Source organism: Psammomys obesus, unplaced genomic scaffold (assembly GCF_907164565.1).
Source record: "Psammomys obesus unplaced genomic scaffold, mPsaObe1.curated_primary_1811, whole genome shotgun sequence".
Classification (NCBI taxonomy): Eukaryota; Metazoa; Chordata; class Mammalia; order Rodentia; family Muridae; genus Psammomys; species Psammomys obesus.
Window position 1 is genome coordinate 19751770 of NW_026596069.1, and position 22284 is coordinate 19774053.

At 40.6% G+C, this 22284-nt stretch overlaps 1 protein-coding gene across 1 annotated transcript in view; it reads left to right on the top strand.

Moving 5' to 3' along the window:
- Window positions 1–22284, top strand: part of Chst9 (carbohydrate sulfotransferase 9) — a 274476-nt gene that overhangs the window by 28120 nt on the left and 224072 nt on the right. Inside the window, exon 2 of the mRNA XM_055625588.1 lies at window positions 5593–5808. Within this exon, the coding sequence (XP_055481563.1) occupies window positions 5709–5808 (100 nt within the window). The 5' untranslated portion in view covers window positions 5593–5708. The remainder of the gene's footprint in view (window positions 1–5592; window positions 5809–22284) is intronic.

A 22284-nucleotide genomic window follows, 5' to 3' on the forward strand; every position in this document is an offset into this window, starting at 1 on the left:
AGATAGATAGATAGATAGATAGATAGATAGATAGATAGATAGATAGACAGACCAGCAAGATCAGAAACACAGAGAGGAGATATGACAAGAAACTCGAGTGGCAGGCACAAAGAGAAAAATCAAAGCAGTAACAAAAAACGAAACAAACATTATGAAATTTCAATCCTTTCATAAGTTCTGCCCTGCATCACATCATCTCAACCTCCAGGGAATCTGGGCCTGAGGTAGAGACTAGGATGTGTAACTGGAAGCCTATCCAGGGGTAACAAGAAAATGTGGAAGGCCACGGAGAAAGGAATCTCTGGGTACTAAGGTTAAGGATGAGTTGATGGTGTTACCCTTCACAGGGACCTGGAGAGGATGGAGGAAGAGTGTGGGCACTGGTTCTGCATAAACAGAACCAAGAAGCGTGCACAGGCACAGAGGGTGTTGAAGTGTAGGTATTTAATAGGTGTTGTCCGTCATTGAGGTTACTTGTTCACTCAGAGGATGGGAAGAAGGAATGATCCAGCCACTACAGATAAGGTTAGGAGACATGGCTGCTGAGTTCCAACTAAGGTTAGATCATGAGACAAGCACCCACATTCTGGGCTCCTTCTACACTAAACTGTGTAATTTAGTCCTAAAACAAACTTCGCCACAAACCCCAGTACTCTCTTGCTAAAATCATGAACGCTTGTGAAATTTAGCAACTTAGAATTTCCTAATATATAAATTAGCTCTAATTAATGAATTTGTACTATTCATAAGTTGCAAAATACTTTGTTGATTCCCTCCATAGTTTAAAAGAAAAAGTTTCAAGTATGGAAATCATAATGGCATGAAGTGATCATGTTTCGTACTTGTTTTTGTAACTGTGGAAACACAGGAACTGTCTGAGCAAAAGAGTGACAAAGCCATGAAAACTATTTCTCTGTACTTTAACATTCCTCATTTTGCCACTCACGAGTTAGAACTATGGATTTACAAACAAACTGTAAAATAATAGCCATTGCTTTTATTCTATTAGCCCTCCTCCAAGTTAGGTTGAAAGCACTAAGCTGTTAGTTATCTCTCATTCAGTTGAAGGTATTCCGTCTAGAAGTGGGAAGAGAAGGGGCTGTGCCAAGCTCGGGAAGCCTTTAGTGGTAAAAATGTCACTGAGTGCTTATACATAAACCAGTGTTATTCTGTGTAATTTCAGTCTCCAGCAGTCTACACTCTTTCCCGCAGGCTTAGAGGTAGATATGTGATCTCTAAATAGGCGTATGTTCCCATCAGGACTGACCGTTAGGTTTGCTTAAAGCAAAGTGGTTGCTCTTACCACCTCACCTGGGCTTAATGAGAGCCGTTTCCTCATGCCAAGGTTGGGTTAATGGACTGAGATGGAGGAAAAACAAACGGATGTCTCCGTTTTACACCAGATTGCCTTTCTGCCTTGTGGCTTTAACCACTCTGTCCTCCCCACATCTGCCATAATAACAATTACAGCTCTTCTGCGGCTGCCTCACCCAGGAGGATTGTGAGGGGATAGCAACACCTCCGGAAAAAAATCAGGGCAAATTCTTAATCTATTTTCAGCATTGTAGGTAATAATTTTCCTCTGCAAGCCCCCAAGGGGTGCTTCTGTGGGCTCGCACACCCACCATTCCAGAAGGCTGTGGCACCACTGTGATTTGTAAGTTTTCTTCTATCTTCCCTCTTCTGAGATAAGTTTTAATTATGTAGACAGGTTGTGAAATCTATTTCTTCTTGTAAACAACTATTTCTTTGTTAGTACCAGGATTTTGTTTAACTGTTTTCCTCTTATCCAAATCTTCTTATATATCCAGGAAATATGTCAGTTCATTGTTTAACTGCCATTATCAAAGAAAGAGAAAGCTGGCTTCTTTTCCTAGCTCCCCCTGGGAGTTGTTCTTTGCTGCAGATGGCTGGAATATCTATATTTACTTATTTTTCATCCACTATAGGTAGAAAGTATAGCCCATCAAACCAGCAGATTTTCAACATCTTTACAACCTACTTTTTTGTCATAATCAAAACACCTGAAGTCCCCCAAAGCCCTGGTAAAAATCACCAAGAGTTGTTGCCGCCTTCGGGGCCTGAGAAAAGCAGGCTTGAAAAAGTGACCTAAGATGCTGACAATCAATCATTGTTGATTTATTCTGCCCCTTCCACATTACAATTAAAATGTAAAAAAAAAAAAATTGAGTGGAGTATTGGGTTGTATATTTTTTTCCTAATCAAATAATCATTTTAAGTACTTTATTCATTCCCTCACAAAATCTGACCTTTTATATTTGCTTTAAAGTCAGGTTCTGTGCAAACACTGGTTTCACAACAATGGTACATAAATTGCATGTGGTGGTGCACAGCTGACATCTCAGCACTTGGAAGGGCAGACACAGGAGAAACCAAAATCTGATGCTAGCCTGGACTACATAAATAAAGGAGTGTTTGAATGGCAGGATAAGAGAAATAGCATAAAAAGGATATCTAAAATACTACCACTTAACTGTCCTTGTAATTATTCACAGCAGTACTTGACTCTAGCTTGACATCAGCTAGAGTCACCTGGGAACAAGGACCCTGAGCTGAGGACTTGCCCCCATCAGGGTGGCCTGTGGGTGTGTCTGTGAGTCATTTTCTTGATTTACGTACGATGTGGGAAGGCCCAAGCCACTGTTGTGGTTCCACCCTAGGGCAGGTGGTCCTGGGTATGTCAGAATGCAAGCAGTTGATGTTGAGGAGGAATCGCTGAAACATAAAAAAAATAAAACTAGCAAAAATTTTTAATAAACATTTTTTTCATGCAAATGGTCAAGACGCACCTTAAAATACTCGAAATCATTTTTCACTAAGAAAATGAAAGTTAAACACACACTATCTTACATTTATTAGGTTGACAATTACTAAAAATAAGTAAAGTGAAAAAATAAAACAAATTAACAAAATTGTGAAGACTATGAGCAGGACATGGTTGCACACGAGGCAGGAGGACTAGGAATTTAAAGCCAGCCTGGACGACATAGTGAGACACTAAATGGAAACAAAACAAAACAAAACAAAACAAAACAAAAAGGCAAACCAAAGAGAAAACATAAAGAAACCAAAGCTTGGCACACTGCTAGTAGGAATAGAAAGTAGAACAGCCACTGTGGCTTCCTCAAAAACTTGAAAACAGAATTACCATGTGACCCAGAGGTGAAATTTCTGGAAATATGCCAAGAAGTAGTGCTGGAAGGAGGCTCTTCGTGGGATGCTGATGCATCATCTTCGGTGCAGTGTTATTCACAACAGCCATACGGTACACAGCACCCAAGCGTCCACCACCAAACTCCACACCTTGTTTACTCATACTGATGAATGGGTAAACAAACGAGCTGTGGTAACACAATTATAAAATCCTTAAACTAGAAGAAAACTTTATAATCTGAGCAAATCTTAGAGGCATTGCGTTATGCAACACAAGCCAATCACAAAGGGATCAATACTGAGGCTGCAGAGATGGCTCAGTGGTTCATAGAATTTGTTATTCTTGCAGAGGACCTGGGTTCAGTTCCCAGTACCCATGTTGAGGGTAATCGTCTCATCTCCAATCCCAGATGATGGTCCTCTTCTGGCCTCTGTGTGCACATGATGCACCGATACACATACAGACAAACACACACAATAAAAAGAAATAAATCTTCAACAACAACAACCAAACACTGAGATTTCATTTAGCTGAGGTACTAGAAAGTAGAAAGGTAGTTTCAGGGGCTGATAACAGGGAATGAGCCAGTCAATGAGAATAGTCTCAGTGTTGCCAGAGAATGCAACTGTAGCTAAGGAAAAGGTACACTTGATTAAAAGGCACAAATGATTAAAAGGATAAATTAAAAAGGATAAATACAACCTCAGCAGGTTGTATTTACATATTTGTGCATATAAATATGTAAGAATAACAGCAAAAAGGAAGCCAGGGATTTGAGCAGGAGTGGGGGTGGGCGGGACATGGGAGGTGCTGGAGTAAGGAACCAAATGGTGAAATGATGTGATGATATTTTCTAATTTTTCAAATATAAAAAATATCAAAGGGGAAAAGAGCAAGCCACCATGGAAAGCAAACCAGTAGGCAACATTCCTCAGTGGTATCTCCTTTAGCCCCTGCCTCTAGATGCCTGCTTGCGCTCCTGCCCTGGTTTCTTGTTGGGGTGTTTTATCACACCATGAAAAGCTGATTAATACAGCCTTTTAGTAAGATGCACAGTGTTCTCCCTCAAAGACTCTGCTCAAAGATTTTGATATTTGAGAAAAGAGATCAGTTATAGACATAGCCGTGTGTGTACTATCTTCACACTGAAGAAACATTTATGCAACTCTACCTTCCAGAGAGGAAATGTGTGTGGGCCACAAGGCTCATGGGACGGCTTGGATATCATCTTGACAGTGACCTCATTGGCCAGGCTGTTAACAGTTCAGTGGGGGACAGGATTCTCACCTGAGTTTCAAGAAAGACTCATACAGATACCAGCACCTGATGTAGGCTTTTGTGGTTTTATTTTCCTAAAGAGAATGTTCACATTTCCATTAGAGTCTCAGAGGTTGGTATGGCATAGAATGAAATTAAGTTTATATTAAATAAGTTTGTTCAAAGAAAAAGCTGATCTCAATAGGTTTTCTTTTATTTTATAATTTAAGTAATCTTTCATTGCTGAGGTGGAGTTTTATGCTCTCTAATAGATTTCATTAATTATTTATTGTGTGTGTGTGTGGGGGGGGTGATTTTTAGAACCAAGCCCTTTTCTATTCATTCCTTATGCTCACAAAGATTGTAAATTCACCATTTAAATTGGATAACCCTGTTATTTTACCTAAATGAGAAAAGCTAGATTAAGCTTTCTAGTATTATACAGACAGTTGTTCTTATCTACTGCTGTGGCCAAAAAGAAGCGTCTGTACTGAACGTGTACAGACTTCATCCACAGACCCAAGCAACCACACATCAGAATATTCAAAAACAAACAACTGCATCAGAAATGAACCCAGGGCCCTTTCTTTTTGTAATTCCCTAGAGAGTAGAGTGCCAGAGCCACTAAGATAAGATTAACTCTATATGGGGGGCAAGGGTACATAGTGGTAGAGAGGTTTTACAGAGGACCAGAGGAGCATGGCTACACGTAGATACTGAGTCATTCTTTTTCCCAAAGGTTTGCTCACCTTGCCACCCTTGGATACTAAAGATATGAAGGATTTCTCCAAATCCTACAAGCACATCCTAAAGCTCATTCTTTTTTCTTTAGTAATCCAGTCTATTTTTTTTTTCTCCTTACCATCATGGTCAAGTAACCCAGACCTTACCTTGACTCTTTCCAACATGAAACAGCTTAAATACAACCATACTCTTCACCTGATTAAATGTTACCCTGTGTTTTATTGTGGGCTGGATAAGAGTGAACAGTGTTCCACAGAGAAGATACTAACTTCCCTTGTAGAAGGATTTACTAAAGGTTTACTAAAGGTTCACCATGTGCTTGAGACAGTGCTGTAGACGTGCTTTTTGCTTTTTTGCCATATTTGAACACAAATCCCATCAAACATGTACAATGTGGATTCTTTTTTTATTTCTAGGTTATTCTGTGAACTCATCCTCAGGAGAACAAGAAAATATTGAGACTCCATGGAGAAATAAACCTTGCAGCCTTTCAATTCAGACATGAAAAAAACTGCAGCCATCTGAAGTGGCCATGAATGCCAAACAAGTCTTCCTTTCTGTCCTGCTTTTTGGGACAGTAGGGCTTCTGTTCTTCATGTATTTGCAAGTCTGGATTGAAGAACAGCATACAGGTAATGTGCAGACTGTGTTCTCCCTTTAAATGATAATCATGATGTCACCTTGGTGTTCAATATGTAGTAGTATTGATAGAACTTTGGTAAGCCAGAAAGTTCCCAGTGTCCATAATTTAAATACCCAGCACTTGTTCATTTCCTTTTCCATGTATTTTTAATTTAATTTCTTTACAGCCTGATCCCAGCCCTGTCCCTCTTCTCCTCCCAGTCCCATCCTCATGTCCCTCTCCTTTTCCTTTTTCTCAGAGAAGAGGAGGCCCCCAAGAGGTACTGACTCACCCTGGCACCTCCAGTCCCAGCAGGACTAAGAGCATCTTTTCCCACTGAGGCCAGACAAGGCAGCCAGCTGGGGGAAAGGAATCCAAAGGCAGTCAGCAGAGTCAGAGACAGCCCCTACTCCCATTGTTAGTGGACCCACACGATGAACATGCTGTACATCTGCTACATACGTATAGGAGGTCTATGTCATGCAAGCTCTTTGGTTGGTGGTTTAGTCTCTATGAGCCCCCATGGACCCAGGTTTATTCTGTACATCTTTTTGCAGTCCTTGACCCCTTCAGCTCTCCTATTCTTCCTCTTACTCTTCCATAATACTCCCCGGACTTAGACCTTGGCCTCTTGTTTGGTGGTGGATCTCTGCATCTGTTTCCATCATCTGCTGGATGAAGCCTCTCAGCAGACAGTTATGCTAGGCTCCTGTCTGCAAGCATAGTAGAGTATCATTAACAGTGACAGGGGTTGGCTCTCTCCCACGAGGTGAGTCTCAAGTTGGGCCAGTCATTGTTTTGCCATTCCCTCAATCTCTATTCCATATTTACTTCTACACTTCTTGTAGGCAAGACACATTTTGGGTTGAAAGTTTTATTGGTGGGATGGTGTCCCTCTGTTCTCTCTCCCCATCCTCATCACCCTCCTCTGCTCTCTAGCCTCCTCATCCCCACCCCTGTTAGCCTTCCCACCCCCTCTCTCACCAAGTTCCCTCCCTCCATCTGCTTCAGAAATATATTGTGTTTCCTGTTCTGAGTGAGATCCAAGCATCTTCCCTTGGTACTCTTTGGCTATTTTGGGTCTATGGATTATATCATGGTTACCATGTTACTTTACAGCTAATATCCAGTTATAAGTGAGTGCATACCGTGAGTGTCTTTCTGGGTCTGGGTTAACACAGTATAATCTTTTCCAGTTGTAGCTATTTGCCTGCAAATTACACTACGTCTTTGTTTTTAATAGATGAGTGGTATTTCATTGTGTACCACATTTTCATTATCTATTGTTCAGGTGAGGGACATATAGGTTGTTTACAGAATCTGGCTATTTTCAATAAAACTGCTATGAAAATTGTTGAGCCAATGTCCTTGTGGTAAGGTGGAGCATCTTTTGGGTATATGCCCAGGAATGGTATAGCTGGATCTCGAAGTAGGGTTATTCCCAATTTTCTGAAAGAGCACCAGATTGATTTCCACAGTAGTTGTACAAGTTTGCATTCCCACCAACAATGGAGGAGTGTTCCTCTATCTCCACAACCTTGCCAGCATGTGCTGTCACTTGATTTTTTTTAACTCCCCTAACTTATTTATTATTTCATTTAATAAATAAAACAGGGATTTGTGGGAAGCAATTCCAGTGCAGTAGAGACAAGGATCATTTGTGGAAAATCATTTGTGGAAAACCTTTTTTTTTTTTTCTTCATTATCATTATCATTATGTTCTCTGCCAGGCTTGGAGATTACTATGTAAATTAGGGTAGCCTCATATTCAAAGAGATTCACTTGAGTAACCATTTTGACAATCAAGTAGCCATTTTGACAGGTGTAACATGAAACCTCTGAGTTATTTTGATTTGCATTTCCCTGATGACAAAGGATGCTGAACATTTATTTTTTAAATTTATTTATTATTTATTACAATTTAATCACTTTGTATCATGGCTGTAGCTTCCTCTTTCATCGCTTCCCAGTCCCACCCATTCTCCCTCTTCTCCCCCATGCCCCTCCCCTAGTCTACTTATAAGGAAGGACCCCATCCCCTTCTTTTGGACCCTAGCCTATCAGGTCTCATCAGAACTGGCTGCATTGTCTTCCTCTGTGGCCTGGCAATGCTGCATCTCCCAGGGAGAAGTGATCAAAGACCCAGCCACTGAGTTCATGCCAGAGACAGACCCTGCTCCTCTTTCTAGGGAACCTACTTGGAGACTGAGTTGCTTATGGACTACATCTGAGCACAGGTTCTAGGTCCTCACCATGCATGATCCTTGGTTGCAATATCAGTCTCTGCAGGGCCCCCTGGGCCCAGATTTTTTTGCTCTGTTTGTCTCCTTGTGGAGCTCCTGTACCTCCCAGGTCTTTCTATCTCCCCCTTCTTTTACAAGATTCCCTGCACTCTGCCCAAAATTTGGCTATGAGTCTCAGCAACTGCTTCAGTATCCTGATCAGTAGAGTTTTTCAGAGATCCTCTGTGGTAGGCTCCTGTCCTGTTACCTGTCTTCTTCTTCTTCTTATGTCTATCCTGTTTGCCCTTTTGAGCATTTCTTTAAGTACTTCTCAGCCATTCCAGATTCCTGTATTGAGAATTCTGTTTAGCTCTGTACTGCGTTTTTAATTGGGTTATTTGATTTATTGGTATGTAATTTCTTGAGTTCTTTATATATTTTGGATAGTAGCCCTTTAACAGATGTAGGATTAGGGAAGATCTTTTCCCATTTTGTAGGCTGCTGTTTTGTTCTATTGACAGTGTCCTTTGCCTTGCAGAAGCTTTTGAGTTTCATGAGGTTCCATTTATCACTTGTTGATCTTAGTGCCCAAGCTGTTGGTGTTCTGTTCAGGAAGTTGTCTCCTGTGCCAATGACTCCAAGGCTCTTCCCCATGTTCATTTCTATTAGATTTAGTGTATCTGGATTTATGTTGAGGTCTTTGATCCAGTTGGACCTGAATTTTGTGAAGGGTGATAAATGTGGATCAATTTCCATTTTTCTACATGTAGACATCCAGTTAGACCAACACTATTTCTTGAAAATGCTTTATTTATTTATTTATTTATTTATTTATTTATTTATTTATTTATTTATTTTGCATTGTATGGTTTTGGGTTCTGTGTCAAAAATCAGGTGTGCACAGGTATGGTGGTTTATTTCTAGGTCTTGGATTTGATTCCATTGTTTTCATGCCAATAGCATGCAGTTTTCATTATTATTGATCTGTAGTACAGTTTGAAAACAAGGATGGTGACACCTCCAGAAGTTCTTTTATTGTATAGAATTATTTTAGCTATCCTGGGTTGTTTTTTTTCTCTATGTGAAGTTGAGAATTGCTATCTTAAGGTTTAGAAAGAAGTGTGTTGGAATTTTGATTGTAATTACATCAATGGAATTTTGATGTGGATTGCTTTTGGTAAAATGGTTATTCTTACTATGCTAATCCTACTGATACACAAGCATGGAGCATCTTTCCATCTTGTTATTTCTTCTTCAGTTTCTTTCTTAAGAGGCTTGAAGTTCTTGTCATACAGGTCTTTCACTTGCTTGGTTAAAGTTACACCAAGATGTTTTATATTATTTGTGAAGGGTGTTGCTTCCTTAATTTCTTTCTCAGCCCATTCATTGTTTGTATAAAGGAGGTCTAGGGCTATTAATTTTTTTTTTTTTTAGTTTATTTTGTACCCAGCCACTTTGCTGAAGTCATTTATCAGCTGTAGCAGTTCAGGGTAGAATTTTGGGGATCACTTTTGCATACTATCTTATTATTTATGAATAGTCAATACTTAGATGTCTTCCTTTCCAAATTGTATCTCCTTAATCTTTAGTTGTCTTATTGCTCTAGCTAGAAATTCAAGTACTATGTTCAATAGATATGGAAAGAATGGGCAGGCTTGTCTTGTTCCTTATTTTAGTAGAATTACTTTAAGTTTCTCTCCAATTAATTTGGCTCTTGGCTTGCTGTGTATTGCCTTTATTGTGTTTAGGTATGTGCCTTGTATCCAAGATCTCTCTAATACTTTTAACATGAAGGGGTGACATATTTTGTCAAAGGCTTTATTTTAAGTGTCTACTGAGATGATTATGTAGGTTTTTTTTTTTTTTCAATTTGTTTATATGGTGGATTACATTGATGGATTTTATTTTACTGAATCACCCATGCATGCCTGGGTTAAAACCTGCTTGACCATAGTGGATGATATCTTTGATGTGTTCTTGGATTCTGCTTGCGAGTATTTTATTGAATATTTTTGCATCAATGCTCATAAGGGACATTGGTCTGAAATTCTCTTTTTGTTTAGTCTTTGTGTGGTTTAGGTATCAGAGTGACTGTAAGCTCAGAGAATGAGTTTGGTAATTTTCCTTCTGTTTCTATTTTGTGGAACAGTTTGAAGAGTAATGGTGTTAGCTCTTCTTTGAATGTCTGGTAGGATTCTGCACTAAAACCATGTGGGTCTGTGCTTTTATTTTTTTAGGGGTTGTTTAAACTGTGTAACAGATCTTGATTTTTTTATTTAACTTTACATTTGGCTCTTAAAAGAAGTAAAGTTTACAAACCAGTGGCCTTTTACTCAGTGCTCACACTGCAGTTAGTGTAGTATCAAAGAGGAGCATCCTGGTCTCATTAGCACAACATCGGTGTCTTTTTTGCAAACCACCTATAGGACTTTTATTCCCTCTCAGATCTGCCCACTGATCTGCACCAAGCCTAAACAGGAGCAAAATATATGGGGATCTCTTTTAATTCCTATTTTTTATGTTGATACCCAACATTAACATGAAAATTCTTCATACATTTGCTGTTAAGTGGAGGTTGAAATACCCTCATATAAAGTGTTAATAGCAAGAATTTTTGATTTGGCAGGTTATAATATTTCTATCATAACTTTCCATTATTACCAATATATATCAAAAGTGACCATTGATACTAAGTGAATAAACGGATAAGCTTGTGTTCCAATAAAACTTTATTTCCAAGAGACGATAGGCCAAATTTGGCCATTCAGTTTAAAATGCCTTTATATAGATGGCATTCAGTGGGTTATAATTATAATTAAAATTATACTAACAGGAATATCAGAGAACAGTCTGTCCTCAGGGCAAACTTCTCTTGGCCACATGCTCATGATCCATACTTACTTCCTCCTCTCTGGCTTCCTCCCCTCCTGATATATCTCCTGCTTCTTTCTGTTACTCTCCACCCATAGTCCCTCTCAGACCCCAAGCCTGGGAACAAAAGCCCCACCTACCTTTCTTTTGCCCAGTCAGAGGCTTTAGCATTTTTATTAGACAATCAATTTTAAGTTAGGTAGAGCAAGGATTACACAACAAAGGCAGGTATGCAAGAGAATGTGCTCCTCTAGGCTGCAACCAGATCTTGGAGATCAGTAATTATCATTAGAATACAAAGCACCAGACCAACCTCCAACACTTGAGACCTTTGGCAGGGAGGCTACAGATTGATTTCTGTGCTCCTGTCATTTTTTTTTTGGACTGTCTTTTGGGCTATTAGTGATTGCTATTAATTTATTAACCTGCTACCATATCAATAAAGGACACAGACACCTGGCTGAATTTTAGTAAGCTTTATGTCACCTGAGGTTGGGCAGGTATTAATTCCCTAAGCTACCTAATTATCTCTCATTCCTGCATGCTATGTCATTTGCTCTAACCATTCCTAGCTGGGCTACTTCCCATTCAAAATAATATAAACACTTGCACTTTATTTTCGTCTGGGCTGCTTCTCTCCAGCCACACCGATCCTCAGAGTAAATTCCCCCCAACCACATGGTTCTTCTTCATGCTAAACCATGATTCTTCCTCTTTATGGTCTCTGCTCTTCTCCTCTCCTCTACTCTCATATCCCCTCCCATGACCCTTATGTCTCTCGAACCATGGCCCTGCCTACGTCAGTTCTGCTTGTCCAGATGTAGGCATTTATTCAACCAATCATGGATAATCTTTTTGAGTACTTGAGGGTTTGAGTACTTGAGAACAGTAAGAATTTCAGGGGGCAAGCAATTAACGTCTAAATCCGTGGTGGTTCTAGATCAAGGCCCACATTGGACTTTTTTAAAAAAATAAAATACTCTAAAATCCCATACTAACTCTTTTTAAAATGCTCTGACATTCTGGTAAAGGATGATGAAGACACAGTCTTGTGGAAATGAAGTGCAAATCAGATGACAGAGAAATGAAAACTTGTCCATGTACCATATGATAGACAGTTGCTTTACAGTTGCCATGTTTTTCCTTTCCTTAAGCATGTATTTATTTGCATGTTTGTATGGGCATGTAGTATGTATGTGTGTGTAAATGCATGTTCATATGTATGTAAGCACAAGTGTGTACAAGGGTTCATGTGTTTAGAGTGAAAATGAATATGAACCCAGACAATGAACTCAAAGATCTTCCTCTTTCCCTGGCAAGGTTCTTGCTGAGCCTGGAGCTCATGATTTGACTAGTCTAGCTAGCTAGCTTGCCTGAAGCATTCTTGATTCCACCTCTTAAATCCTGGGGTCACAGTTAGGCCACCATTCCACTTAGATGTTTTTGTGGGTTCTGGGGAATCTCAACTCTGGTCTTCACGCTTGTGTAGCATATGATTTATCTATTCAGCCATTCCAACAGCTCCATTTTTAATACTTAATTTCAAATATCTATTTGTGCACTTTGTTGATGTTTTTATAAATTTTATTTTAAAAACTGTTTTTTGCAGTTAAGAGCATAAGTTTCCTAATCAGAAAGGTATGGGGAGTTCAGCTATCCAGCTCATGCCCTTCTCTTTAGCTCTGTGATCTGAGCATAATCTTTAGCTTTTCTGAAACTCAGTTTTGTGATCTCTAAAATGGAAGTAACACTTCCCATGTAGTGAGGGATGAAGTGGGTGAAATTTTGTAAGAAATTACTTAAGGACAAATGGGGCTATTCATAAGATGCCAAGCCAAGAGGACCCTGCCTTTATATGAAAATGAGAGACCTGAGCTTCAGTGGTGCTTGAAAAAAACCTGTGTTTGACAGGCACTCTGCATGGGGCCTGGCAACAGAAGTTTCTGGCTCCAGCCTCTTATCCTCACAGAGAATGAGGCTGGGCACCCACAGACTTGTGTGTTCTGAGCTGTGTAATTAAGACTCAGTTCCAGCTCACAAGGACTGGATACTGCCAGTCTTGTACCTCTACTGCTGAAGGAACAAAATTAAAAAGTAAAAATGAAGTCCTCAGTCCTAGCTCTCGGTCGAATGGTTGGGAGAGTCTGTTTAATGTCAGGCTAGTCTGGTTGCTCACGTGGAAGTTGCAAGGGGAGTGACAGGAGTGGATTCAGAGAGGATCACTGCCTTGCCATAAATCCTGCCTCCACAAGCCACCACCAAAGCCAGGCAGGCAATCCGTCAGCAGTACGTCCATAGGACTCCACAGCGGCAGGTACCAAACAGAGTGTGGAACGCAAGGGTATTACCACTGTAATATTACCCCCGTGAGTGACCCTGAAAAAATATTTTTCTCAAGCATACTAGCCCCATAGAAAGTAGAAGACAAAAATGGCTGTGTACCCAGGCAACACATTGGTACACAAGGGCACTCTACTGGGACAAAAGCAAAAGGTCCCTCCATGATGGGACAGAATAATGAGTTGGTTCAAAGAGAAAGAGCCCAGTCAGTAATGAAACTGTAAAGCAGATAGAAGCTCTGGAAAGAGTGCGTCTAAGAAAGGGTGCACTAGAAAACCATGGAGGTAGGAATCCTGATCAGGCACAGAGCACAGGCCAGCAGAGGTTATTCAGGATGTATCATTTCTCCTGCTTAACGCCTAAAATTCAATAACAGTGCACATGGTGTGGAACTGTTTTGTGTGTGTCACAGGAGAGAAGAGACACCATCTCAGATTTAGAGAGACCACTTCTCAAATCCCACCTGCTGTGGGTTTGATGTTTCCACCAAAATTATTGTCTAAATGTAATTCCCAATATGGAGACAATGAGGGTGATTCTAAATCTAATGGTACCTGGAGGACGGCCGTTCTGGGAGAAGTAATTAGAGATAAATGAGGGTACAAGCATGGATGCCCTAACCCAGCAGTCCTGTGCCTTCCTGAGAAGAGGGAGCCTGCTAGCCCACACGGTCCTGCTTGTTACGTGATACACTGCTCTGCCTACTCCAAAGCTTCTCCACCAGGGAAATAAAAACGTTCCTCACTACTTCAAGCTGCCTGAACTTGAACTTCCTAGTCTGTGGAACCCGTGAGCTCGGCAAACCTTTTAACATCGTCCCATCAGACATATCCAGTTATGAGCTCAGTCACATTTTTGAAAAATATAAATCTAATTGCTTCACTCCATTTAAAACATTCATGATCTGCCATTGTCTTTCACGGTACCTGACAGTGAGGCACACAGAGAAGACTAACCTGTAGCTACATCCTCCACACCTCTTCTTCTTCCAGCCCAATACCCTTGCTGACTCCAAGCTCACAACTTCAGAGCCCAAGATGTGTGTCCTTCCTCCTAGGCCTCACCCTTAGAACTTAGCTCTAATTTCTTTTTCTTGGATCTCTCTGCAGATCAATCACCCTGACTAATATATCTCAGCTCACCCTCCCAACAGCCCAGAGCCTAATGCAGGACAGATGTTCCACTGCCTTGCCATGTAGGTGAAAAAATAATATGTATGTTGATTTTCCAAGACCCTAGCCAAATGTTCCCATAGACTTGTTTCAATATTCCTGAGGACCAAGTTCCACACTCGAAAGCATCCATTGGCCTACAAAAGCATCCTTTGAGAGTTCTCTGTATTAATTAGTAGAACTTGCATCCTGTCCTCTGCCACCTCACTCATCCTGTATCTTTGATCCTTCTATCATGCAGTCTGATCTTTTCCATAGAGAATGAAGCCTCATATTTTTAAGCCATTTCATGAAAGAGATGATCCAAGTCACTCTCAGAATTCATAACATTTGTCTAAGTTCCGTTTACAGTCCGGGTGTGTGGCTTTCCAGAGTTCGCATGAATAAGATTTACTACCAAGTAGTAATGTGGTAATACATATATTTTAAATTCAAAGCAGGGGAACTCAAGTATCTCATCTGATACTTTTCATTATTTCTTTTCCTGAAGTATTCAACTATGAAGTTTAATCTCAACCTTTCAAAAATAAAGAAATTTCCTAAGATATCAGTTATAGAACCCTTTATAAATAACCTCTAAGCATTTTTATTCAAGACCAATCATTTTAGCTACTTACTGACGATGTTTCTATATGTTTATTGTAAATACATCAACTCTTATTTTTCTTTTCTATATTTAAATATACATATTTCCTCAGACTTCTACCAATTTTTTTTTCCTGACATGCACCAAATACGTGCTGATATCTGTACTTAGATTAGGAATTGTCATTATTAGAACTCAACATCAATTGTTTTGCTCTATGTTATCATTAATATCCATGAAAAAAATCATATAACTAAACTCTTACCTGAGTTGGATTAAGCCTGAGTGATGGAAGGGTATGTTATTCATGAGTGAGGACATCAGCGCAACCTCCCACACCATTACGTAAGTCAGTCAATAAACCAGCAAACTAACTGTTTTATTTTGCTTTCTGTTGTGACAAAATACTGACCAAAAGCACCCTGGGGAAGAAAGGGTTATTAGGCTGCAAGTCACAGTCCATCATGGAGAGAACTCTCCCATCAATTAGCAGTTAGGAAAATGCTCCACAGGCATACCTGCCAGGCAATCCGCTGGAGGCAATTCTTCAGATGAGATTCCCTCTCCCCAAGTATGTGTTGGTGTGGATCAGTTGACAAAAACTAACTATGACACTAACAGGTAGTAAATGGTTATCAAAACTTAATATCCCATTTAAAAATGGCCGTCGGGCCTATTAGCCCCAGAACTCCAGATGCTCAGGCAGAGAGATAATAAGTTTGAGATGGGCCTCGCGTACATAATGAGCTCAAGACTGGTCTGGACTATACAGTGAAAGCCTATTTCAAAAGAAAATGGGGTTCACTCTCTGGTTCTGTAGAACTCTGGTCCCACAGACACATTGGCCATGCCTCTTATGGACAGTGATGTGATTTTCTGTATGTCAAGGTCCTGTTCAAGTGCTGCATCCCACATCAAGATAACCAAAGCAAAAAAGTGACAGTTTCCTTCCCAGTGCTGAACACACACCAGTTCCACATTCATTCTCCTGTATTCTCTAAGTATGGAAGCAAAAGATAACCTCCAGAAGTGGGAGGCAGGAGACTGTTCCCTCCCTACTTTCTCTGAGCGCTGATTCGGGTTTTCAGTCTCTGTGCTTCTTGGAAACTCTGAAGAGACTCACTTTGCTTTCACTTTCAAACTTTTTCTCTTAGTTTTAGCCTCTAAAGTTTTGCTTCTAGATTGTTATCATATAATTCTTTTCTCTCAAGACTCTCTAATGACAGAATATATTCTTTGCCTCCAAAAATCAGGCTGCTGTTCCTGGTTGTGAGACTGTGAAATTGTTAGTCCTGTGTGTGTGTGTGTGTGTGTGTGTGTGTGTGTGTGTACCTGAACTACAGCAGAGCCACTGTTAGTGTGGGAGGGAATTACCGTTTCACAGGACTAAGACTGCTTTTTGTTAAAAACCTTCTCATTTGAATTGCTTCCCCTGATTTTGCTCAGTGTGCTCAATGGAAAAATATATATAATATAAGAGTTTACTCTTGCTGCCTTTACCTGGACACTGCCATGCCTGCCCCTGTCAGGACCTTTCTGTCAGATGTTTCTTTTCCTGGAACACATTTCCTCGGCTGTTTGCATGGCTGAGTTTTCCATTATCCTGTAGAATGCAGCTTGAATGTTCCTACAAATCCTAAAGTAAGTGACCCTAATCTTTCATCTCCTCTACCTGTTTTGTTTGTTTTGTGCTTAGATCAGTGTCTATCGATTTTTTTTGTACTTACATGTGATCTTGTCCTCATGATAACATACAGGCTTCCCAAAGGAGGAGGCCTTGTGCTTGGTGACTAACACCTTCCCTTCTTGTTGCCTTCCCTCGCCTCCAGATGTAAATGTGGTCAGCCCTCACTTTGCTATGCGGTCCTCTCGTCCTACATAGTCAACATTAATTCTCAATTACCCAGCCTCCTGTAATTTGATGGCCTTATGTGCTGTGTCCTATCTCTCTGCCCAAGTGCCTGGGTCTCCTAAATGACTGAGTGATGTTTCCTTCTTTGCTTCATTTGCCAGAAGTGAAAGAATAATCACTTTCAAGTCCTTTCAAGTCTTTTGAGACTGACTAATGTTCACTAGCCATACTCTATAACAGAGGAAAAATCCTTGCTGAAGCCAAATACATAGAGGCTTTCTAATGAATAATAGAGCCTCTCTAGAAACAAGGCAAGACTGCAAGATTCAGAGTGTGATGCCATGACAAAGTGAACCCAATCCAAGGAAGCAGAGAAAAGTAAAGCTTTTACTAGCGAAAGGAAAAAAATAGATGTGAACTGTTTAGATATGAAGTCTATTAGCCTTAGAGGCAGAGTTAGCAACTGCTCACCGGTGGATGTGCTGTTTCTGGGCAAGTGTTTCATCCAAAGTGTTCTATGAATGGCTGTAGTCTTAAGCACTATCAGAGATAATCTTTGTTTTAGAAGTATGTGTGTTTTCAGGTCTCACAAAGCTTGACACACATGTAAATCATGGGGAGATTTCTTACAAGATTTTTGGCAAAGTCACTCAAACAATACTTTTCTGAGACAAGCATGTATGTGTCCTCTTCCTTAATTATTTTCTGTTTCTAATTTTGTCTGAATCTGGAAGAAAAAAAAAAGACAACTATTTTATCGTACTATTAATGTTGTTCATACTTTCAAAAAGATCCTTAAGAATTTCATGATGAACTGATAAGGCTGTTTAACTTCTTAAGTTCTTTATGTATTCTGGATATTAGCCTTCTGTCAGACAAAGAAGCCAGTCCTGATGAGACCTGATGCTAGGGTCTGATGGAAGGGGAGGAGGACCTCCCCTATCATTGGACTGGGGGAGGGGCATAGGAGAAGAAGAAGGAGAGAGGGTGGGATTGGGAGAGAATGGGAGAGGAGGCTATAGCTGGGATACAAAGTGAATAAACTGTAATTAATAAAAATAAAATAAAAATTTAAAAAAGAATTCTGTGATGAGATGAATGCAGTTTTTGCCCACTGTAGATTCAAGCTGCAATAGTGGTATCGCTTCAGCTCAGCATTCATCTTTCTGTGTCAGCCTGGGCCCATGGCTTCATATTTTCTTCAGGGTTCTCCTCCTCTCTGATAATACCTACTTAGGTATACTAGAAACTGCAATATTACAAAGTAAACAATCATGTGGTCCTCTGTCAGGCATCTAATATTGTTCCCAATGAAAATGAGAGGATGGTCCAAACACGATGAATACTTTTGGGGGGTGGATTTTGATTCTAAGAACTAGAGGTAGGTTTGACTGTCTAGACTATTTGATGCAAAATTCAAAAATTGTGTGGTTATTTCCCATCACAGAGACTAGAGCAGCTGAAGGCATTGGTCTTGGGGTGGAGGTGGATAGGAAGAGAGGAGATGTTAAAGAGAGAACTCAAAATGTTTGTGTTTTGGATCCATGTCTTCCAAGGTTCTAAAATGTCCTTGTTCTTCTAGAACACTTAGTCATGCTCAGTAAGCAGCCATCATTCCTGGAGGGGAGTCTCTAATTTCCAAGGGGCCTCATCATGGATCCAAATAACTTGATTTGACCTGTGTGATAGAGTAAATCAGGAAATGACACTGAAGAGTCTTTCATCAGTGCTTTGAACTCTCTTAATAGCACAGATTTCAAGGTGCTGCCTGCTCAACACAATGTGGAAGCTTGCAGCTTGGCACCAGGTACTTAACTATGTACATAATAAATACTGGCTGGATGAGCGAATTCATGCCCCAAGGGCTCCTGCTACCTAAGGGGGAATGTGAGGCTGGTGGCCACCTCTGCATTTTTCAGAAGTGAAAGTGCTTGGTGTGTGGTTGGCCATCACATTTCTCCAGGATACCCCGAAATGTTTCCAATGGGATCAGAAATGTGTCATCTGAAAGAAAGTGTAAAGTACATACACAAGGAATTATTTCTCTACCCAATACATTACCTGGAAAGGTTCAATTCTTTCTTTTTGAATTTTGTTTTTAATACATTTGAAATGTATTTTTAATAAAAGCTGAGTTATTAATATTGAAAAGAAAAATGAGAACTCAAAAGGGGGGCATGGATGGCCAGCACCTGTTACCCAAGCACTTGGAGGATTGCTGCCGTGAGCTTAAGGCCAGTTTGGTTACATATTGAGTTCCAGGACATTCTGGGCTGCAGAGTGAGACTCGGTCTCAAAACAACAACACAATTTAAATGAATCACCCAGTTGGTCTTTTAGAGTCTTTTATGCTGGTGAATTTCTGGAAGCTTCATTGAATATTTAAGAGATTTTTTTACAAAGTCTCAGAAGCTTGAGCCCCTGACTTCTAACCTATTCTAACCTGTTTTATGACCTCATTTAATTTATCCCTGTAGATTCCATTTATCCTTCATATTTTCGACCTTCACACATTTCTGACTGTCCTGAGAGAGCAACATGCTAAATTGGATGATTACTCCTAATGCTTGGGTCTGTCTCTGTAGTTGTTAACTCAAGTGTGTCTCATTTTTCACATCCATAGCCTCATATGCAAGGCGTATACCCGCATAAACACTTTCACAACTTGTCCTTTTTTCCACTGAACAGTAAGTCTGGGGGATTTGTTTATATTTTAAATAACTCCAGTTCATTCACTGAACTGCTATAATCTGTCTGTTCATGACTCTGAGAGTTTCTAGACATGAATGAGTTATATGGTCTCCAAAAGTCTACCAGCTCCATAGTTCCTTCTGTGACATAATTATCTTTCCTGTGCTCACTGCAGTCCGCATTAGGATTCTGTAAGATACTGCATATGTTCAGGGGTAGGTCTAGTAAAAGATGCACAGGGATGTTTATTTCAACACATTTGTTTCCAATCAGAAACACAGTGGTAAGATGTGAGTGTGAGACACAGAGACAGGGCAGTCTGTCTTTGTTTACTGGTGTGCCAAGAGTAGTCAACAGCCGATGGAAAATCAATTGAAATAATTACCAAGTCATTAGTGTGGCCTCTGAGTGTGAGTGCAAAGACCTCACTCACTAAATTATTCACAGCAATAGACAAGTTAAGTTCTACTAAGCGAGTATTGATCCAGTCTGTAATACCACCTAGTCCAAACTCTAATTTTCCTAATAAAAATTAAATCCTCTCTTTCAAACACCAGAACATCATCTGGTCCCAGAAGCTTCCTTTCACAGAAAGGCAACTGAGAGGCTTAAGCTTGCAGAGCTAGTGAGTAACAGACCTGCACCAGAACTGAACCACTACTTCCTCCCTTCTCCCCTCTTTCCCTCCCTCCCTCCCTCCCTCCCTCCTTTCCTCAGTGCCTCTTTTCCCACTCCCTTCTTCCCTCCTACCCTCCCTCCCTCCTTTCCTCCTTCTGTCCCTCCCCCAAGCCACCCACCCCAGTCTCACTCCTCCTCTCCCCCCTCTCCCTCCTCCTCTTTTGCCTTTCTCTCTCCCCTCTCTCTCCTCCCTTTCCCCCTTTCTATTTCTCTCTCCTCCTCCTTCCATCCCTCTCTAGCATTCTTCTCCTTTTCTCTTTTCCTCCCTTCCTCCCTCCCCATACCCTTTCCTCTATCACTCTCTTCTTGGTTTCCTTTTCTGCTTGATTTCCAAGAGTACTGCAAACAATTATTTATTTTCCATAGTGTCCAGAATATATTCAGTCACAAACCTGGATAGAAAGACTAGCAGAAATATATGTCAGTGTGAATGATAAGTTTCTTCTCCCCTTATGCCTCTTCCCTAGTCCACTGATAGAGGAGGACTCCTCCCCTTCCATCTGACCCCAGCCTATCAGGTCTCATCAGGGCTGGCTGCATCATCTTCCTTTGAGGCCTGGCAAGACTACCCTCCCCCCCCCCCCAGGGAGAGGTGACTAAAGAGCTGGACACTGAGTTCCTGTCAGAGACAGCCACTTACCAGGGAACCCACTTGGAAATTGAGTAGCCTAAGGGCTTCATCTGATCAGGCAGTCTAAATCCTCTCCATACATGGTCCTTGGTAGGAATATTAGTCTCTGCAGGCTCCCCAGGGCCCAGACAGAAAGATCTGGAGGGGACAGAAGCTCCACAAGGAGACAAACAGAGCCAAAAAATTCTGTATCCCCTTTAAATTGGATTATTTGTTTTTTGGATATCTGGTTTCTTTAGTTCTTAATATATTTTAGACACTAGTCCTCTTACTGGACCTTTTCCTATTCTGTAGGCTGCTACTTTGTATAAATTATGGTGGCCTTTGCCTTACAGAAGTTTTTCAGTTTTATGAGGTCTCATTTATTAATCGTTGATCTTAGAGCCTGCAATAATGGTGTTCTATTCAGAAAGTGTTTTCCTGTGTCAATGAGTTCAAGGCTATTCCGTTGCTGAGACTATATATAGGTTGCTCTCCAGAAATGACAGCAAGGCCTCATTCCTGAAGATAATACTGACACAACTCATTGAACATGAAGAAGTCAAGCTGTTGGCTACGCAGAACCTTCATCCTTATATTCTAGTGGCAGTGGCAGAGGATGGCATTCTTCATGCTACCCAAAGAGCCAAGTAAACACCAAACCAGCCTGTGGTCTACAATGGAGTACTGCCTACAGGAGTAATTGTGCCACAAAATTTGTGGGAGTAAACAACCAATAACTGATTTGACTTCAGGCCCACTATGTAAGTTGGAACCCATACCAAACACTGCTTGGCTAACCAAGAACCAGAGACTAGACAGCTCACACACCTAATGTAAACCAAATAATACTGATCTAAAGAAAGAAAAAAAAATGTAGTAAAATAGTGGCAAAACGACTCCTAATGATATTCTGCTGTACTCATAGATCACTGCCTTGTTTAGCTCTCATCAGAGAAGCCTCCTCTTGCAGTACACGGAAACAAGTGTAGAGACGCACAACCAGACATTACCCAGAGAGTGAGAGACCTTATTCTAAGAGATGTGTGAGAGACACTCTTTCCAATCCCTCTCCTCAGAGCTCGGGGAACCCTGTGGGAGAGGAGGGGGAAAGAATGCAAAAACCAGAGGGAATGGAAGACACCAAGAAAATAGAGCCCTCTAAATCAGCATGAGCAAAGCTCATATGACCTCACAAAGACTGAGGCAGCATGCACAGGGCCTGCATAGTCTGCACCAGGTCCTACATGTATGCAAACCTTCAGTTTAGGTGTTTTTTTGTGGGATTCCTGAGTGTGAGGAAAAGTGGGTGTCTATGCTTCTGCCTTGTCTTGGACTCTTTTCCTTCCTTGATTTATTTCATCCAGCTTTGACGTGATAGTTTTTATTTTATCATATTATATTTTATCTTAAAAAGAGAAAGAAAGAAAGAAAGAAAGAAAGAAAGAAAGAAAGAAAGAAAGA